The sequence below is a fragment of the Heliangelus exortis genome, chromosome 1 (genome assembly GCF_036169615.1).
Source record: "Heliangelus exortis chromosome 1, bHelExo1.hap1, whole genome shotgun sequence".
In the NCBI taxonomy this organism is placed as follows: domain Eukaryota; kingdom Metazoa; phylum Chordata; class Aves; order Apodiformes; family Trochilidae; genus Heliangelus; species Heliangelus exortis.
In genome coordinates this window covers 146,418,186-146,434,209 of record NC_092422.1, presented here as the reverse complement: position 1 = coordinate 146,434,209, position 16,024 = coordinate 146,418,186, and the positions used below count along the sequence as shown (strand labels likewise).

Sequence of the window (16,024 nt, the reverse complement as noted above, 5' to 3'; positions counted from 1 at the left end):
ATAGCTGGGTACAGCAGCATTTGTTTGCCAGATGAATGCTTCTCACCCTTCTTATTGCAACCAGCTGGCCACCTTTTTCATTACTCATTTTCCATTCAACAGTGAGACTGATAAATCATTATTCAAAATATCACAACTCAATACTTCATATCATGACTCGTGACTAATTAAGATGTAAGCTGTAATTACTCATTGGCACACAGAATGCAAACTGCAAAATTGTAAAGAAAAGAAGTGTAGGAAACAGGAAAAACGAAAACAACGCCACAGTACAAGTGCAAGACACGACTTGTTTTGAAATATAAGCAACCAATAATCCTTCCTCACGAAGTTATTTAAGCAGCCAAAGAATTCAAAGCCTCTCCAAACTTGTCTCCTCACATAATCACTTGAGTTTTGAGGACAAAGAAAATGTGACCACTTTGATCTGGCATTCCAAGACAATTATTACCTAACATCTTAAAATGGCAGAAAGAACTAAAACCCTCACCAAGGCGTGCAGCATCTGCAAACAACTTTCACTCTTCATTACCTAGAACATTATTTTTGTCCATCTGCTATAGTGAATTTTTCTATCATATGGAATGCTGATCACCATCCTGAATTAACAGCATCATACCAACATTCCCTGGAAGCTAGTGGTTTGCTATTTACCCAAGATACTGTCAAAAACAGTGAGAGGAGGACACAGCCAACACTTACTAGTAAGTAAAAACTGCATTGCTGTACACTCTTAAGCTTCAGAGACTTTAAATTGCTGCTGTGTGCACAATTAATTGCAAAATGCTTGATTTGACATTCGCTGTACACCCTTCTTTCCTCATGAAGAACAAATTCTTAATAATTCTAAAGGCCAATATTAAATTCCAAAGCACACTGTAATACAGATCTACATTTTATGACATGACTGAATCTGTATCAAGGAAAAAAAATACTTCTATTTTAGGAGTCTCCTAGGAAAACGTACTTCAGAAAACTAATAAAAATCACTTTGCACATATAGTAAAGAAAAAAAACTTAAGCCCCTCTCCCCCCTTTTTTTTTTTCATTTCTACAAGCACAATGTATTGGCAGAGGGCAGGTACAGAATTGTAAAAGCACCTCACTATTTCAAAGTTTGCAGCATCTCAAACCCTTAAATTTCTAGTTTCTAATTACTTGCTTCCTAACTGATATGATAGAAAACAAGAATTCCTACATAAACATCTCAATAGTCCTTCATGGTTTCTGTTTGAGTTTTTTGAGGAGTGGGAGTAGTGTTAAGTGTTGTTTGGGTTTTTAAATTTTGAATTCTTGTTTTGGCAAGGTATATTTGGAAATACAAGGACAGCTGTCAGTTCTCCATAGGAAGCATTATCAAAAATGATATTAGAAGTTTGGTCAACCAAGGTTGACACTAGAAATACTACTGTTTATTCATATGTTTTATCTAAAAATAAGACCTAAAGGAGAAAGTTACTAGAATCCATGGAACAAAACTATTGCAAGTAGTGGCCAGTGCATTACAATAAAGTCCTGTCATCCCGAAGTGCATGCCTTCCTGATTTAAGTGGGAAAACACAAACCTTTGCTAAACACAGTCCATCTCACCTGTAATCTGTGCAGGTGACTCAAGACACCCATCCAGTGGTAGCTAATAAACTGTATAAATGCCTCTTTTTCATTCCAGAAGGAGTGGAAAAGTGTGGAAAACAGTATTGTGCAGAACACACAATCATACCTGTTTAGCAGCCTATATAAAATTAACCAGCCACAGTAGTTATGAGGTAGAAACAAAGGAAGCTCTAGGAAATAGTCCATCAATAGGCAGAGATTATTGCTGTCTCTCTGGTTTAATAATCTGATAAACTACTTTGGAATAATCCATTTTTATAGTTCTGATACTGTGCACCGCTCCTTAGCTGTGTTTTGAAAAAGTTGACTTTATTTCATGCCTTCTGGAAGTAAAGCATAGACTAAACCTACCTAGTCTAGACACAAAACTCTTTCTAATTGCTAAAGTAAACAATCAGTTCCTTATTTCTTAAGCAAAGACAATAGAAAGTTTAAGTGAAAAGTGTACGCTGTATCCTCAGGCATTTAACTAAGAATAGTCTCCCACCAAGGAAAGCATTTCTTTGACTATGGTTATTTCTGCAGAATTAATGTCTGCCCAATCTCAGCAGTCACTAATCTGAGAACCTTCCCTCTTTGTACTGAGTGCAGGAGACAGGATTTTTGAAAGCTTGATTGAGGGTTATCATTCCTTGTCTCTTTCTAGGAATGACAATTTACATCTTAAGCAATGAATTTTACTTGCTGCTTATGTCATTCACAGATACAGTACCAGCTTAATTTCTAATTTTAATAGGATTTTAATATCTTCTTTGTTTAAATACAGTGTCTTGAGATAACAAAATTAAAAAAAAAAAAGTAAGTAACCAGTCTGAGGACTGGATAAATGCCTCACTTGAAAAATCTACTGTCCATTCATACTCAAAAAGCAAAAAGGAAATATTTTTTAATTAACTATACATTCCATCAAAGAAGAACTGCCTCTTGTAAACTAACTCAGCTCTAAAATATCTGTAGTTCAGAATTCTTAGATTCTTTTCCAACATGGAAAATTGCCTCAACACACAAAAACTCTAAGGTGACAGAAACTTGCCAACCACATAGAACATAGCTATGGTTAATCTTCCAGATATGCACCACTTTTTCTGCTATGGAAGAGTGAAAAGAAGTTGTAAAGCAAGAAGTAAACTAGAAAAGAATCTAGATGAGGAAACCACTGAAACTGCTGCCTAAGAGACTACAAAACAGCACCAGTACAATGGTACATAGAATTTAAAAATGTGAACTCACAAGGGAAAAATGGAGGTGGAAATTTTATTAGTGTTAGTGAAATTTACCATAACACATTTCTAAAGTTCCAAGACTATGCTGTTTTGTCCTGTTAAATTATAAATCCAAGTAATGTTTGCTGCTTTTAGGTAATTCTTGCCTTGTTGCATTATGTAAAACTAGTAGCTTATGTTTAATGAAAACCACACAAAGAAATGTACAAAACTAAAGAGATTATAATTTTCAAATAGTTACATTTTTTACTTCTGAATGGTGAAAAAACCCATTTTTTCAACATCAGTTCTAACTGAGAAAAGAGCAACATCAAAACAATTTAAAGTGATCAGTATATAGATTCATGCAAGTTATGCATGTTTCCATCAGAAAAAAAAAAAGATTTTACTTCTGCTGATGGAAGACCTGAAGATTTCTCCTGTCTTTAATTAACAGGTACCTCTTCCTATCTACTGATGAATTTCATCAAAGTGAACCAGAGCAGTTTGGTTTTTTTAGACAATATGTAAACCCAGTATATGGTACGATAGAAACATAAGATACTCACTGTTCCACCACAAAGAACATCACTTCTAATCTATTTAGTTAAACTGTCTCTCTATCCTCTTTAGGAAAGGTGGCTCTTCACAAAGACAGGTCAGCCCTTCGCTGCTATATAAAGTTGAAGGTTAGAATGCGTAAGCTGATGTGGGAGACTACTTCCTGCTGAAAGAAAAGCCCTTTAAACACTAGAACCTCAAATCTAATTTGTCAGCTTATTGATGCTTCCACACATACTTGCCAGTTCAAAGCATCTATCTTTCTCTAAAGTCACTGTATTGAAAAAATGGTCAACACTATATAGTAAAAAGGCCAGCATGACCTAAGTATAAGGGATACGTATGTTTTTAAAATTCAAAATTTCTCATAACTAACACACTGTTTTACAGAGGAGGAGAACTTTATTCTGCCACTGAAGCTTTCTCTACCAATTTTAATTAGGGGACAACACAGCTCAGAACAGAACATACTCAGCTGGGTCTCCTGTTTGCCATAGCAAGAACCTAAACCAATCCTTAACACTGTTTTAGGGGCGACTGGTAGCAACTCTACTTTAAAAAGCTCAGCCACTCATCACTATATGGTTACAGTATTTCTGTTACACCTGCTGGGAAAAACTATGCAATTTAATTACAACGTATCACCGTAATAATAGGTGAATAAAGCAAGAACTGCCACAACAATGTCAGTCTCTGAAGTGCCTAAGGCTTCTGCGACAAACCTGAGACATCCAGTTTAAATGTCTTCCAAAGCCACAATCAAAGGGAATGAGCATTTGTAAACTCTCGAACAGCTGAAACTGGAAGGGAAACTTAGGAAGCATTTTCCATCTGGATTGGTTACCAGGGTGCACAAAAATGAAGAGAGGGAGTTAAAAAAGTAGATGACTAATGCTAAAATGAATCATTCTGATTTTCGTTAGCTATCAATTAACAGTTCTAGATGCAGGCTCAGAGTGCACACCACTTGCAGCAATTCTTTCTGAACAGTGAGATACAGTCACACTGCACGTGCCAGGAGACACCAGGGCACTGTTGCAAAGTGGGGGAGAAAAGAGAAAGGAGGGCTCAAGTTTTTCAGTCCCTCAAAAGTGAAATATTTTATTATTAAGCTTCCAATACTTTGATTTCTTTTTGGAGCTAGTTAATTTTTTTGTTATTTTCAACAGACACAATTAAAATTACTTCCTGGTAAAACAATGAAGCTTTTTTTGTTTGTTTTGGATTTTTCAGTTTGTTTTCTCTAGCAAGGTTCCACAGGAGGAATTTAGAAAAATATCCTTCCCATACATTGGCATAGGATCTCACTCAGGCAGAAACATTACACAGATAAAACAAATAAAATGTACACAGGAAAAAAACCCAAACTCTATTTTACTACCAGAGCCTGGAAAAGCAAGTCCCTTTTACAGAGAAAATGGATTTACTACCCCTGCCATGATTTTTACCAGTACAGAAAAATAACTAATAATGTTGATTTTCATTCTATACTATTTTACAATAAAACCTCCTCCCTAAAGGGAACTCCTCAAATAAGCAAAACTGTCCATACCTTCAATAAAAGTTACTCAAAGCTAAGTATCTACTCCAGGAAGAAAAAAAATACCATCCAGAGAAGGTACAACAGGTTTTTTTTCATACTGCACAGAAGAAAAACAATGTTTAAAGCCTCATTAAAAACTCCCTAAGTAAATACAGAATATGAATTTCAGCTTAATAATAATAATTAATAATTTCAGTTACTTCACAAACATTGCCTCTGAACTCAGTTTTCACTTTTATTTTACAACATCAAAGAAAATCACGTACTTTCCAGGGATTTTTTTTTTTTTAATAACATTAATATTTCCCAAGGTAGTACACAGAGCAGTTTTTAAGCCCCAAGTTCCTCCGCAAAAGCCCATAGCCTGACCTCAAGGTACTGCACTCTAGGATGTGTTACGATTTATGACCCAGCTACAGTAACCATACTCCCTGGTAAGTGGAAATACACCACTGCTGAGTGCAAGTTTTAACGAAGAACAGAACTTCACACATTCTGAATTTTGAGAAAGGTGGAATAAACAATTCCATCTTTTTACCCACATCAGAATTCTAGTTAAATCAGCTTTTTTCCCGTAAAGCCATCAAGGAAAAAGAAAGCATAATGCTATTCACAATTCAATACAGCTGTATACGACTGGCTACAGCCCCAGGCCAGAAGCCAGGAACTTCTGAGTTAAAGTCTGGCTCTGCCACTGACTTTCTGTGTGGCCTTCAGAGTGCTGCTAAATTTCTCCACTGCTTGTCCTCATTATCTATGCTTACCTTACAGGATGGCCTTTGCTTTGTCTGTGCAGGCTTTTCCCACATGAAAAACTTGATTTGACTTTGAGAGTAATTTTTAATACGGCTTTAAGGCTCACTAAGAAGTTTTCACATCAGCTGATACCTGGTAGGTTTTTCACTGCCAACATGCACGTACAATACATGAGACACACACAAATATTAAAAAATGTAGTCAGCTGGAAAATAGGTGATTATTTCGAAGTTTTTTAACAAACATGACAAAAACACTGAAACTAAGTTATCTGGTATAATTAAATTAATAATGCAGAACAACCTATAACCTTGTTCTCCCACCAAGCCTGTGATAAAGTCTTGTCTTAAACACTTTAAAATTAAATGCATAGGGCACATAAGGCTCGAGCTCAAACAGCTCAACAACTAAGACTTCTGAATATTTCTTTAGAAATAACAAAACAGCCTAGGAATGTGGAAGGGATATGGATTTAAGGTTAATCAAGTTACCTAGCACTAACTGAAAAATCATCTAAATGGTAAGCTTTTTTAAGAAAAGTATCAAGTTACATAAACTTAAGCTAACCATACACTTACACTGTGGTAGATGCATTTTACATCACAATCTAGACTGAAGAAAGAAGTAAGGGAGACTTACACTTGCTAACCTGAGCTGCTTCTGATCTTCAGTGATGTATACCCTGCCTTTAAATCCACCCCTGGGGAAAAAAAAGCTTGTCCCCAAAACTTTACCAAGACAGGTGACTTTCCAAAAATTAATCTGTTTGGTTATTCACAACCTAACAATAGAGAGCTAGCTTACAGAACTATGACAGCTGCCTTTATGGTATGTTAAACTGCCAACACAAATTCTAAACTCTCAGGAGTTTAGCCTCCACCTTTTCCAACTTGTTTTGCCCAGAATCTGGTAAGAACACACCTGCTACAGTTTGTCTGCACCAGGCCAAAGATTTATTTGTACTAAGTGGTACAAGTAAAGAAAAACCGTCTCCCAATGAACAACACAGCAACGAGAATACTGTGTTATTTTGTGATAAGCAGTCACTCAAGGGTGTCATCAGAAAAAGCCACTCCAGAGCAGCTACCATGCAAAGATCAGCTGGTTAAATGCAAGTCCAGATAGCCTTTGCAACAAGGAGGACTTGATTGGTTCAAACTAATGAAAAATTACCAGCATGTAAAAATTAAAATTCTTTCCTGTCAGGTCATTTGTTAAAACTTTTTACTGTAATTCAGTGGTTTTGAAACCGTATTTGCTGGTTAAGCCCTAGAAAGTTAAGAGAAATTAAATCTATACACAAATAAGATTTTGGTTTTGTTTCCTACATCACACTACCATCAGCGTGATTGCAGCAGATGAAGCAGATACTACAGCAAGGCCTGTATATTGGTTAGCAAGCATTCCTGCCAGGGTAATCCCAATCTGCTCTAAAAAACCCTACAGGACACAGCTAAAGGCACAAATAAACCAGAAATAATTCTTACGCCTTGTCCACTTTCTCTCTCTTAGCACTGTTTGGTCTGATTGAGATGTATCAAAGACATAACCTGAACATTACCTGCAAAGTAACAAAAAATCATTTGACTCTGTAAAACAAGGCTATTAAATATAGAATTCCCATTAATACTGCTAAAACTGAATTCTGTAGCACCAGGTGGAGCCTTCCTTTACACTAGGTTTAGAAAAGCTTGTGGGGTTTTACTTCAAATACCTAGGTGTTACTTCAGGTAAACAAAGCATATTCACAGGCAATTTGAGCCTAATCAACATATAGACTTCAGTAAGTGTATGTGAATTTATAATCTCATCACTCAGAAAAACAGAGGTAGATACAGAAAGACACATATGTAACCTAAACAAAATATCCTCTATTTCCACGTGGTATAACTTGTAACCAGTTTTACATTTTAAATTTTTTTTTAGCATTTACCATAGAAGTTCCCTTGAATAAAATAGTGGGGCAAAATAACACTATTACTATTTTCTGTTTTGCAGGACAGCCAGTTCTTGGCACACATACAAATAAGCTAGGAAAGGATGTTAACTAAGTTTTGGTTCCTTCTGCTCTCCTCTCCCCTCATACAGAAGGTATCTGTTACTGTCCTCAAAACCTCTCCAGTGAGAGGCAGAATATCCAGCAAGAGTTACAAGATCAGAGTTTCCAAGAATAAAAATACCACAATTCACTTGTACGTTGTGATCAAATCATCCTCCCTATAAATTTTCAGCAAAAGGCTGAATGTAAGCATGCTGCATATTTAGCTGGCAAAGTGATGTATCAGAATACATCAGTCTCAGTTTAAATGATGAAATTCTCAGCAGTAGTCATCTTCTTGCCAAGACAAGTATATCTAGAGTATTGAGACAGAGTAAGAACCATGTGTTTTAAATCAGACTCTGAATGTAGCATGTTTGCTTAACCAAAATTCTATACAATTAAAAATATAAATGCTAATACAGCAGCTGCAACAAGTACACAAAAGCTACTACATCAGCACTCTAATATTAGTTGGAACGTCTTCTACAAACAGCAAAACTTGAACAAGGACAAAAAAGTGGAAGAAACATGGAAAATTCACTTTAAAGTAAGTTTAACTGACACAAGACACTGGATCTGGGAGAACTGGATGGCTTAGGCATAACTAAGCTCACAAATGTACACTGCACCATAATAACAACACAGCAGTGTGTATTTGCCACAGATTAGATGTAAAATGGGAGCTCAACTCTAATTAATGGTTAATTAATTAATGGTTAAGTGGGATTAACACTATATATATTAAGCTTTCCTGTTTTCATATAGGTCAACTAGCCCAAAAAGCTCGCTTCAAAAAAGGAGTCTGATTCAAAAATTAAGACTATGTTCTACTCAAGTTGAAATCAGTTTCTGGGTTCAGCTTTTATACCTGTGTATATCTGTTCTTCAGGAAGCCCAAACTCTGCATTTACTAAAACCATGGAAAGATAAGCACCCTCTTCCCCTTATTTCATAATTTAAGGATGCACAGTGAGGTTTTGTATCCTGTTAAGGAACAAAATAAATAGCCACCTCTGTTTAAAAATATAAATGCCTTTCTGCTTTTTAGTTGCCGAAGTAATTAGTTGGTTCAAAGCACATTCAACTGCAATGTGTCTTTCGACACAAATTAAACAATTGCTTACTCATTTGCAGAGAATGCATGTATCTATAAAAATAAACTCAAAAAAGCTGAGGTGTCTTTTTACTAGATTGCTTCTATTATGTTTCACTGCTCTTATTTGAGCTACCTCAACATTTGTTAACTTGAAACACCATTCATACTGCCCTGAAGTTAGGGCCTCACAGGTACCATCCTAAAAAGAGGAGCATTTCCCTACTAGCATGAAATAAAACACAGTTGGACCTTGATGCTTTGTTTTAATTTTGTTGTTGCAGTAAATTCCAGGGCACATTTCACTTCTAAGCATCTCAGTTTAACACAAACTGGTATTAATGCACATGCTGTGGACTTTTCAGCATTTTTTTTCACTTCTCAGTATCGAAGTACTTTTAGATACTTTTCTCTGCCTAACATACACCCATTTAATTAAGTTCAGACACAAACCATAGCACAAAAAGGAATATACTAAGCTCTCATGCTTACTACCTGTGGTTTTTAACAAGACTCCCCTCAGTAGTTTCTCTTCAGGTCTACTAGCACACATTTTTCCATGCTGTTTAATCCTTCCTTTGATTTGTTCTGTCTTTAAAGAGCACCTATGGTCATTAATGTCTCTTCTATTACGTACCTGAAAAACCTCCACGGTTTGTAACTTATGTTTTCTCATGTGACTAAATGTGCTAATTTAAAGTAGTCCTATAAGCACAGTATTTTGAAAGATGATCAAGGTTAGTCTTGCAATTTGCCCATACTCTAATATCCAAACATCACATAAAGCAGTTCTTAAAACACAACTATTCAGAAATTATTATAAATATATAACTCTAGCAGCACCATGACATTTCAGCCCTGAACTATAATGCCAGCACACTGTATACAAACAGAAAAGTTACCTCTAAAATTACAACATGGATTATGCCTTAGGAACTTATTTCACAAGCGTGTCAATAGCATTACATATAGAAGATATCAGCGTTTGCGTATTCTCAGGCTCCTCCCAAAAATATATTCTGTCTCTACAAAAATTAAGAAGAAATTACTGTCTGCTAGGGTTGGAAGCTTATGAGCAAATGAGAAAAAGGATTTAAGCAGTGAAAAGTGCTAAATATATAGTCCTGGAGCTGGAATTCACCAATACAGAATGGCACCATTTCTCCTGTGCTCTTCAAAACAATTATGGCACCATCAATACAACAAAATAGAATTTTTTTCAATATCTAGTCTATTTTTATCTCAATGTCTCTACATTTGCCCTCAACACTGAAATGGCCAAGAAGTGTTACCTTGACACGCAACTTTAGATATCTTCTTTGTCCAGTATTTGAAATAAGGCACACTGAATCATACCAACTAAATGCCAATGTTACATTAGCAACTGAAAGGCTGCTGTGTGCTGAAACTGAACTTGTCTTATTCCAAGAAGCAATAAAACTTCATAGTTATTTGAAACAAATTTTACATGTTTACCAAGTTAATTCTGCAGTAATAGTCATAGTGAAATGTTAAAAGTTTGGCCATTTTAAATCTAACCAGGTTCCTCAGCAGGGTTTTTCTAAGCAAAAAGACATTTTTGCCCTGCACATGACCCACTACCCCTTACAAGACTTTTAGAAAGGTAAACCTAGAACCCACATACCCACACCTGAACACCTTTAACAGGACATGAAGTATAGCTTTTTAGAGCCAAGTATCTACCTTATCTGCTTCAAATATTAAGCTGTTCAAATAGAATACCAATACTTAACAAGCTAATACAGCTTTAAGGAAGTAGGTAGATTTCTTAACCAATTAAAAAAAAAACAAACAAAAAACAAACAAACAACAACAACAAAAAAAAAAAAAAACCCAAAAATCAACCCGCAAACTTCTCCATTATAAAACCATTTCCAGCTGAAGGCAATGCCAAATACGCAGATTCCAACAAATACTGTTCAAAATAAATTGTATATTAAACTTTTCACCTTCTATTTTAGTCATAAGAAGGAAAGTAGATGCATAATGATCAGAGTGAAAGAACTATGTTTCAAGGTGTAAGCCACAAGTTTTTGCACAGGTACTAGGAAAGGTACAGACAAAATTTCTCTTTCATCAATATTCTACTTCTATAAATTTTAAACCCTTCATAGATTTGGACGCTTTGCCCTCTATTCAGCCATCTATTAATAAAGGACAAGACAAAAGCCTCAAAAGGTTAAGTTTAGCTGAAACCAGCCAGCAGAGAGGGTATGATCTTATGAAGTTTCTTTTTTTCCTTCACAGCAGGAGAGACAGAGGCTAAAAAAAGCTGCTGAAAGTAATACCACTGATTTTTCAGACACTTGTTTTCCCTGAATTTTTTCCCCATTAGAACTACAGACTCATGTAAAATGAAGCTCACTAGTAATAGAGCTTTTCTTGTCAATTAATTCTCCAGAATCTCTTAAAATGTAGTGCAAAAAACTCCAGGGGCTCTGTTGACTACAGACTTCCCTGTAGTTTTCAGCCTGCTAAAATAGTCGTTTTGCAAGGGGACTGATTCCTGCAGATACCAGTAACAACTGACATACAAATGCAAATTAAAAAAATGAAATAAAGCCTCCAAACCCAGTGTCATCACTGGGTTCACACTTTGTTCAGTGTGAACTGAACAAAGCAAAAAAAGCTTCCCTGCAAACTTCAAGCTGATCTAGAAATTGCAACTCCACTTAGGTCTCTCAAAATGATTTAAGTGTTTTGTTGCCTTTGTACTGCAGGAACATACTGAATGCAAACAGTATTAGAACTGTCCAAACCCGCATTTTTGAAATTTTAAGACTTCACAGACTTCAGAGTCTCAACACACGACACTAAGATTTCATGAGTCAAGGATATATTTATATGAGGAATTATTTTAACTGGTCCTTCCTATTCACAGGATACTGTCTCACAAAGTTACTTAAATGTTGGATAGCCTCTGCACTGGAATCATTTGTTATTCTCAAGAATCACTTTTTGTCTGATCCATAACTTCCATAGCTATGAGCACTTACATTTATAAAATATCCTTTATTTCATCTAACAATCAAATTATACTGACAGTTACACCATTTGGAAATGTGTAACATAGGCAGAAATGCAGAGGCAAAATATACAAAGGAAAGGCAAGTACTTTGCTCAAGTGTAGATTCTGAGAAGACCACGTCTCACAATACTGCCACCTCAAGATAAAAATCAGGTTGTCACTACTTCCTCAGTTCTACCATTCTATGCATCACATAAATGACAAAATTAATTTTCTGGTCCAGTATGTATTACGTACTCCCATATTCCAATATCTGAGAATACTACAATTTTATATTGCATTTGGAAACGGTTCCAATGTCAAACTAAAGTTTGTCAATCAACAGGTAAATTTCAACATGTTCTGACTACATCAGGATCTCCACCGAGCCCAAGAAGGCAGCAGGTCAGACACTTAAACATTTTTATAATATTTTTGCATGCGTAGAAATGCCTGTAACATGAGGGTAGAATCTAACAAGTTCATTAACTCTGACCAGGGAGAATAAGTTACTTCATACATGAAGTGGGTTATCCTTTATTACTAAACTTTTAAAGACTAAAATTATCAGCATGACACACTGTACCAAATTTGAGTGGAGCTTTTTTTTATTGGCTAGCTCTAATTTAAAATTTAAAGCCTACCTTTAATTTCGAAGAGAAACTTAAGTTCAGAATAATTTCTGCAGAATGATTATATTATATTTATTCTGCAGAATAATTTCTAACATTTGCTTGCCAGTGGAGATACATATTGCTAGCTAGTCCTGATATATATTACAACACTATAATGAATACAACCAGATATCTCTTCAGCAAATGTATCTAAATCTGTGTCCTCTGATTGTATATAACTGTAAGGATGTATGCTGCAAAGAAACAGAAAATATGACCCATCCTGTGGATTTATAAAGTCGACCTGCCAGCCATAATCAATGTACATGTGCACTGCAACGTGAGAGTACATTCAAACGAGTATTTTAAAATTATCTGCCGTTTAAATACCTAGCTACAAAAAAACATCACAGTACAAGGCCTACCAGGAAGGGGTGAAGAATAACATACACCACCACGGAGAATTTTTTTCACTTAACCTCACAGAACGGAGCATTACATCACACTCTTACAATGCAGGAGGAGGGGCCTATTCTCTGAAAGCAAGCTTCAGCTATTTCCCTTGAATTTTCTGCTCGGTTCTGGAGGGAGATGCAAAAATTACTTGGAATTAAATTTTTAGTAACATAGCAGACGGGGCAAAAAAGCGAGAAAGCACAGCTTTTTACCTGCATTTACCAACATGCAGATGAGCGCTCCTTTTCTGAAGAAAACGGCGCAAAAGTCTACAAAATATCAGAGGCACCCAGCACCTTGCATTTGCAAGCGCGCATTCCTAAATATCTGCCCCACATTTTATCAGACTCCGGCAGAAAAGGGTCCTCCTTACTTCTGGGCACGGCGAGACCATTTTACCGCCGGCACTCCCTAAGCACGCCCGGGCCGTCCCGAACTCCCGATGCCACCATGTTCGCGGGTCAGCACCATTTGGTCCCACGGCCGCGGCGGAGCTGGAGGCCCCGGGAGGGGGAGGGGATCGCAGCCCGAGCCCGCGCAGGAGCCCGGCGGCGGCGGCGGGAGCTGAGCTCGGTGAGGTTCTGCCCGCCCCGCACCCCCCGAACCCCGCACCGCCCCGCGCTCCCGGCCCACACCGGGCACGGTAGGTATCTGGGTGCGGGGTTTTAGGGTTGGTTTTGGTTGTTTTTTTGGTTTTTTTAGTTCTTCTTCTTTCTGCCTCGGAAGGGTGGCCCGGTGAGAACACTTCCCCATCTGTCCCTTGTCGGACCCAGCAGCAGAAAGAATGCAAACCCGGTTTTATATATGCAAATTTTTGCAGCAGATTTAAGAGCTTCGGGTGCTGTGGGGAAGAAATCACTGTTGAAGACGCCTCTATTTAAATAGAACAAGATTTTCAGTACTATCTGGTACTTCACCAGCCTGCAAAACACAACCGATCTTCTGTAAATCTGCCTGAGTGCTTTAAATTACATATCTCGTAAAAATCCACAATACACTTCTACGGAGATCTCCTTCTAAAAAGCCCTAAAAATCCACTAAAAGTGCTTTACACGTAAAAGCAGACAACATCCGGAGCAAGTGTTCGTGCTAGAAAAACCACCTCTGCAAAAACCACGGATGAAAACGATCATCTTAAAAATCTACTGATAGGTACAAATATAGTAATAGGAAAATATAAACGTACCACTAACCTCATAAAGTGCAGCAGTGCTTAAATCCAGCGAGTTGAGGCATACAAGGTAGAAATGGAAATGAAAAAAAAAAAAAGATCCAAAAATGACTTTGTGGTTTTGTTGGTTTTTTTGTTGTTGTTGCTGTTTGTTTGGTGTTTTATTATTATTATTATTTCAAATGTTCAGAAACCAGCAGAGACTCTGTCGGCCATTTTGGCTTGAACTCCCTCACTCACTCAGTCACTCTCCCTCTCTCCCTCCCTCTCTCTCCCTCTTGCTCTCTCTAAAGGAAGAAGCTTTTTGTGACCTTCAAATAGAGGCAGGTCATGTGACTCCGGGCGGGCTGTCAATCACCCGGCGGGGACGGCCTCCTTCCCGCCTTAAAGGGACAGCGCTCTGCCTGCACCGGGGCGGCGGGGAGAACCGGGACACACGACGGAGACAACTCCGCCAAGCGATGCTGCTCCACCCGCTTGACTCCCCTCCGCTTATCACGCAAAGGCAATCCACAACGAGGGTAAAAGATTATGGAGAGCAGGGGGAGCTTTGCTCTTTTCCTAGCTAAAAGCTAAGCAGAAAATTACGCCAGCTCGACACGAAGGCTGCAGAACCTGTAGACGGTGAATGGTGAAATGCACAAGTCCCGCTAGCCAGATGCACTCTTCTGCAGTGTGCATGGGGACACATGACCCTAGCAAGGAAACCACATTTCGAGAATCACCCAGTGGTTTGGGTTGGGAGAGACCTTAGAGATTATCTAGTTCCAAACCCCCTGCATGGGCAGGGACATCTCCCACCAGACCAGGTTGCTCCAAGCCCCATCCAACCTGGACTTGAACACCTCCAGGGAGGGGGCAGCCACACCACACAGTGCCAGTGTCTCACCACCCTCACAGTGAAGAACTTCTTCCTAATGTCTAAACTAAAATCTCCCCTCTTCTAGTTTAAAGCAACTACCCCTCATCCTCTCACTACACGTTCTTGTAACAAGTCTCTCCACAGCTTTCCTGTAGGTCCCCTGCAGGTGCTGGAAGGCTGCTATAAGGTTTCCCTGGAGCCTTTTCTTCTCCAGGCTCAAGAAACTGAACTCGCTCATCCTGTCGTCCTAGGGGAGGTGCTCCAGCCCTCTGACCCTCTTCATGGTCCCCCTCTGGTGTCACTGGCACATTTAATGAGGCTGTGCTTGATCCCTTTGTCCATGTTACCGACAAAGATATTAAACAACACCAGTCCCAATACCAACCCCTGAAGAATTCCACTTGTCACTCATCTCCACTTGGACATTGAGCCACTGACTGCAACACTTTGAGTGCAAGGAAGAAGTACCCCATCCTGACTTAAGGACACGAACAAGTTCATCTTCGGTCCACAATGAATCCAGACTGTAACCAGACTGTTTACACAACACGCACACATAAACCTGAGATCCAGGTTCAGAGGCATGGAGACCTGTAGGACAGCAAAGCAAACTGGGTCTCTCCTATTGCCTTGACTGCTGCAAGTCTCAGGGCACAATTCAGTCATTAGGCAGTCACTTGATAATTTCTTCCCACAATTTTCATTGATAAATGCTCCACCAGTTGAAAGAGAGAAGCCCAGCATGGTGCAACACAAAAAATCCACAGAATATTTCCAGGCAATACCTTGGATGTACAGAAACAGCAAAGAAGATCAGAATATCAGAAACAGTATATGGTAGGTGCAAGTATGATTCTGTTGTGAGGAAACTTGCTCCTTAGCAAGCCCAACACAGACAACAAATGCCTGAACCAACTGTGCCTGGTGAGAGAACTGACAGCAGCTCAAGAAGCTCATGGGAGCACCCTAGGGATTGAACACTTAAAATCCACAAGTTTTTAATTCTGTACAGTTTTGCACTATAACTATATTGAAAGTAAAGAAAACCACAGTAGCAGTGAAAAGTACCACAGAATGAAATCA

At 38.1% G+C, this 16,024-nt stretch overlaps 1 protein-coding gene and 1 long non-coding RNA gene across 34 annotated transcripts in view; one reads left to right on the top strand and one right to left on the bottom strand.

Moving 5' to 3' along the window:
* The window catches only part of TNRC6B (trinucleotide repeat containing adaptor 6B), a 142,840-nt gene that overhangs the window by 73,687 nt on the left and 53,129 nt on the right, over positions 1-16,024 (bottom strand). For 9 of the 33 annotated variants that reach the window (XM_071731519.1, XM_071731529.1, XM_071731548.1 and 6 more), the window contains exon 1: positions 14,102-14,364. The exons of 19 other annotated variants lie outside the window; for them this stretch is intronic. In XM_071731519.1, coding sequence (XP_071587620.1) covers positions 14,102-14,106 — 5 coding nt within the window. In that variant the 5' untranslated portion in view covers positions 14,107-14,364. Of the gene's footprint in view, positions 1-5,684; positions 5,821-13,120; positions 13,226-14,094; positions 14,366-16,024 lie in introns of those variants that run through there. 5 more of the 33 variants (XM_071731493.1, XM_071731573.1, XM_071731619.1 and 2 more) reach the window with 5 other exon arrangements.
* LOC139790257 (uncharacterized) lies at positions 13,327-14,187 on the top strand. The gene is made up of 2 exons (XR_011723433.1): positions 13,327-13,551; positions 13,635-14,187. It is a non-coding gene; the product is annotated as an uncharacterized lncRNA (long non-coding RNA).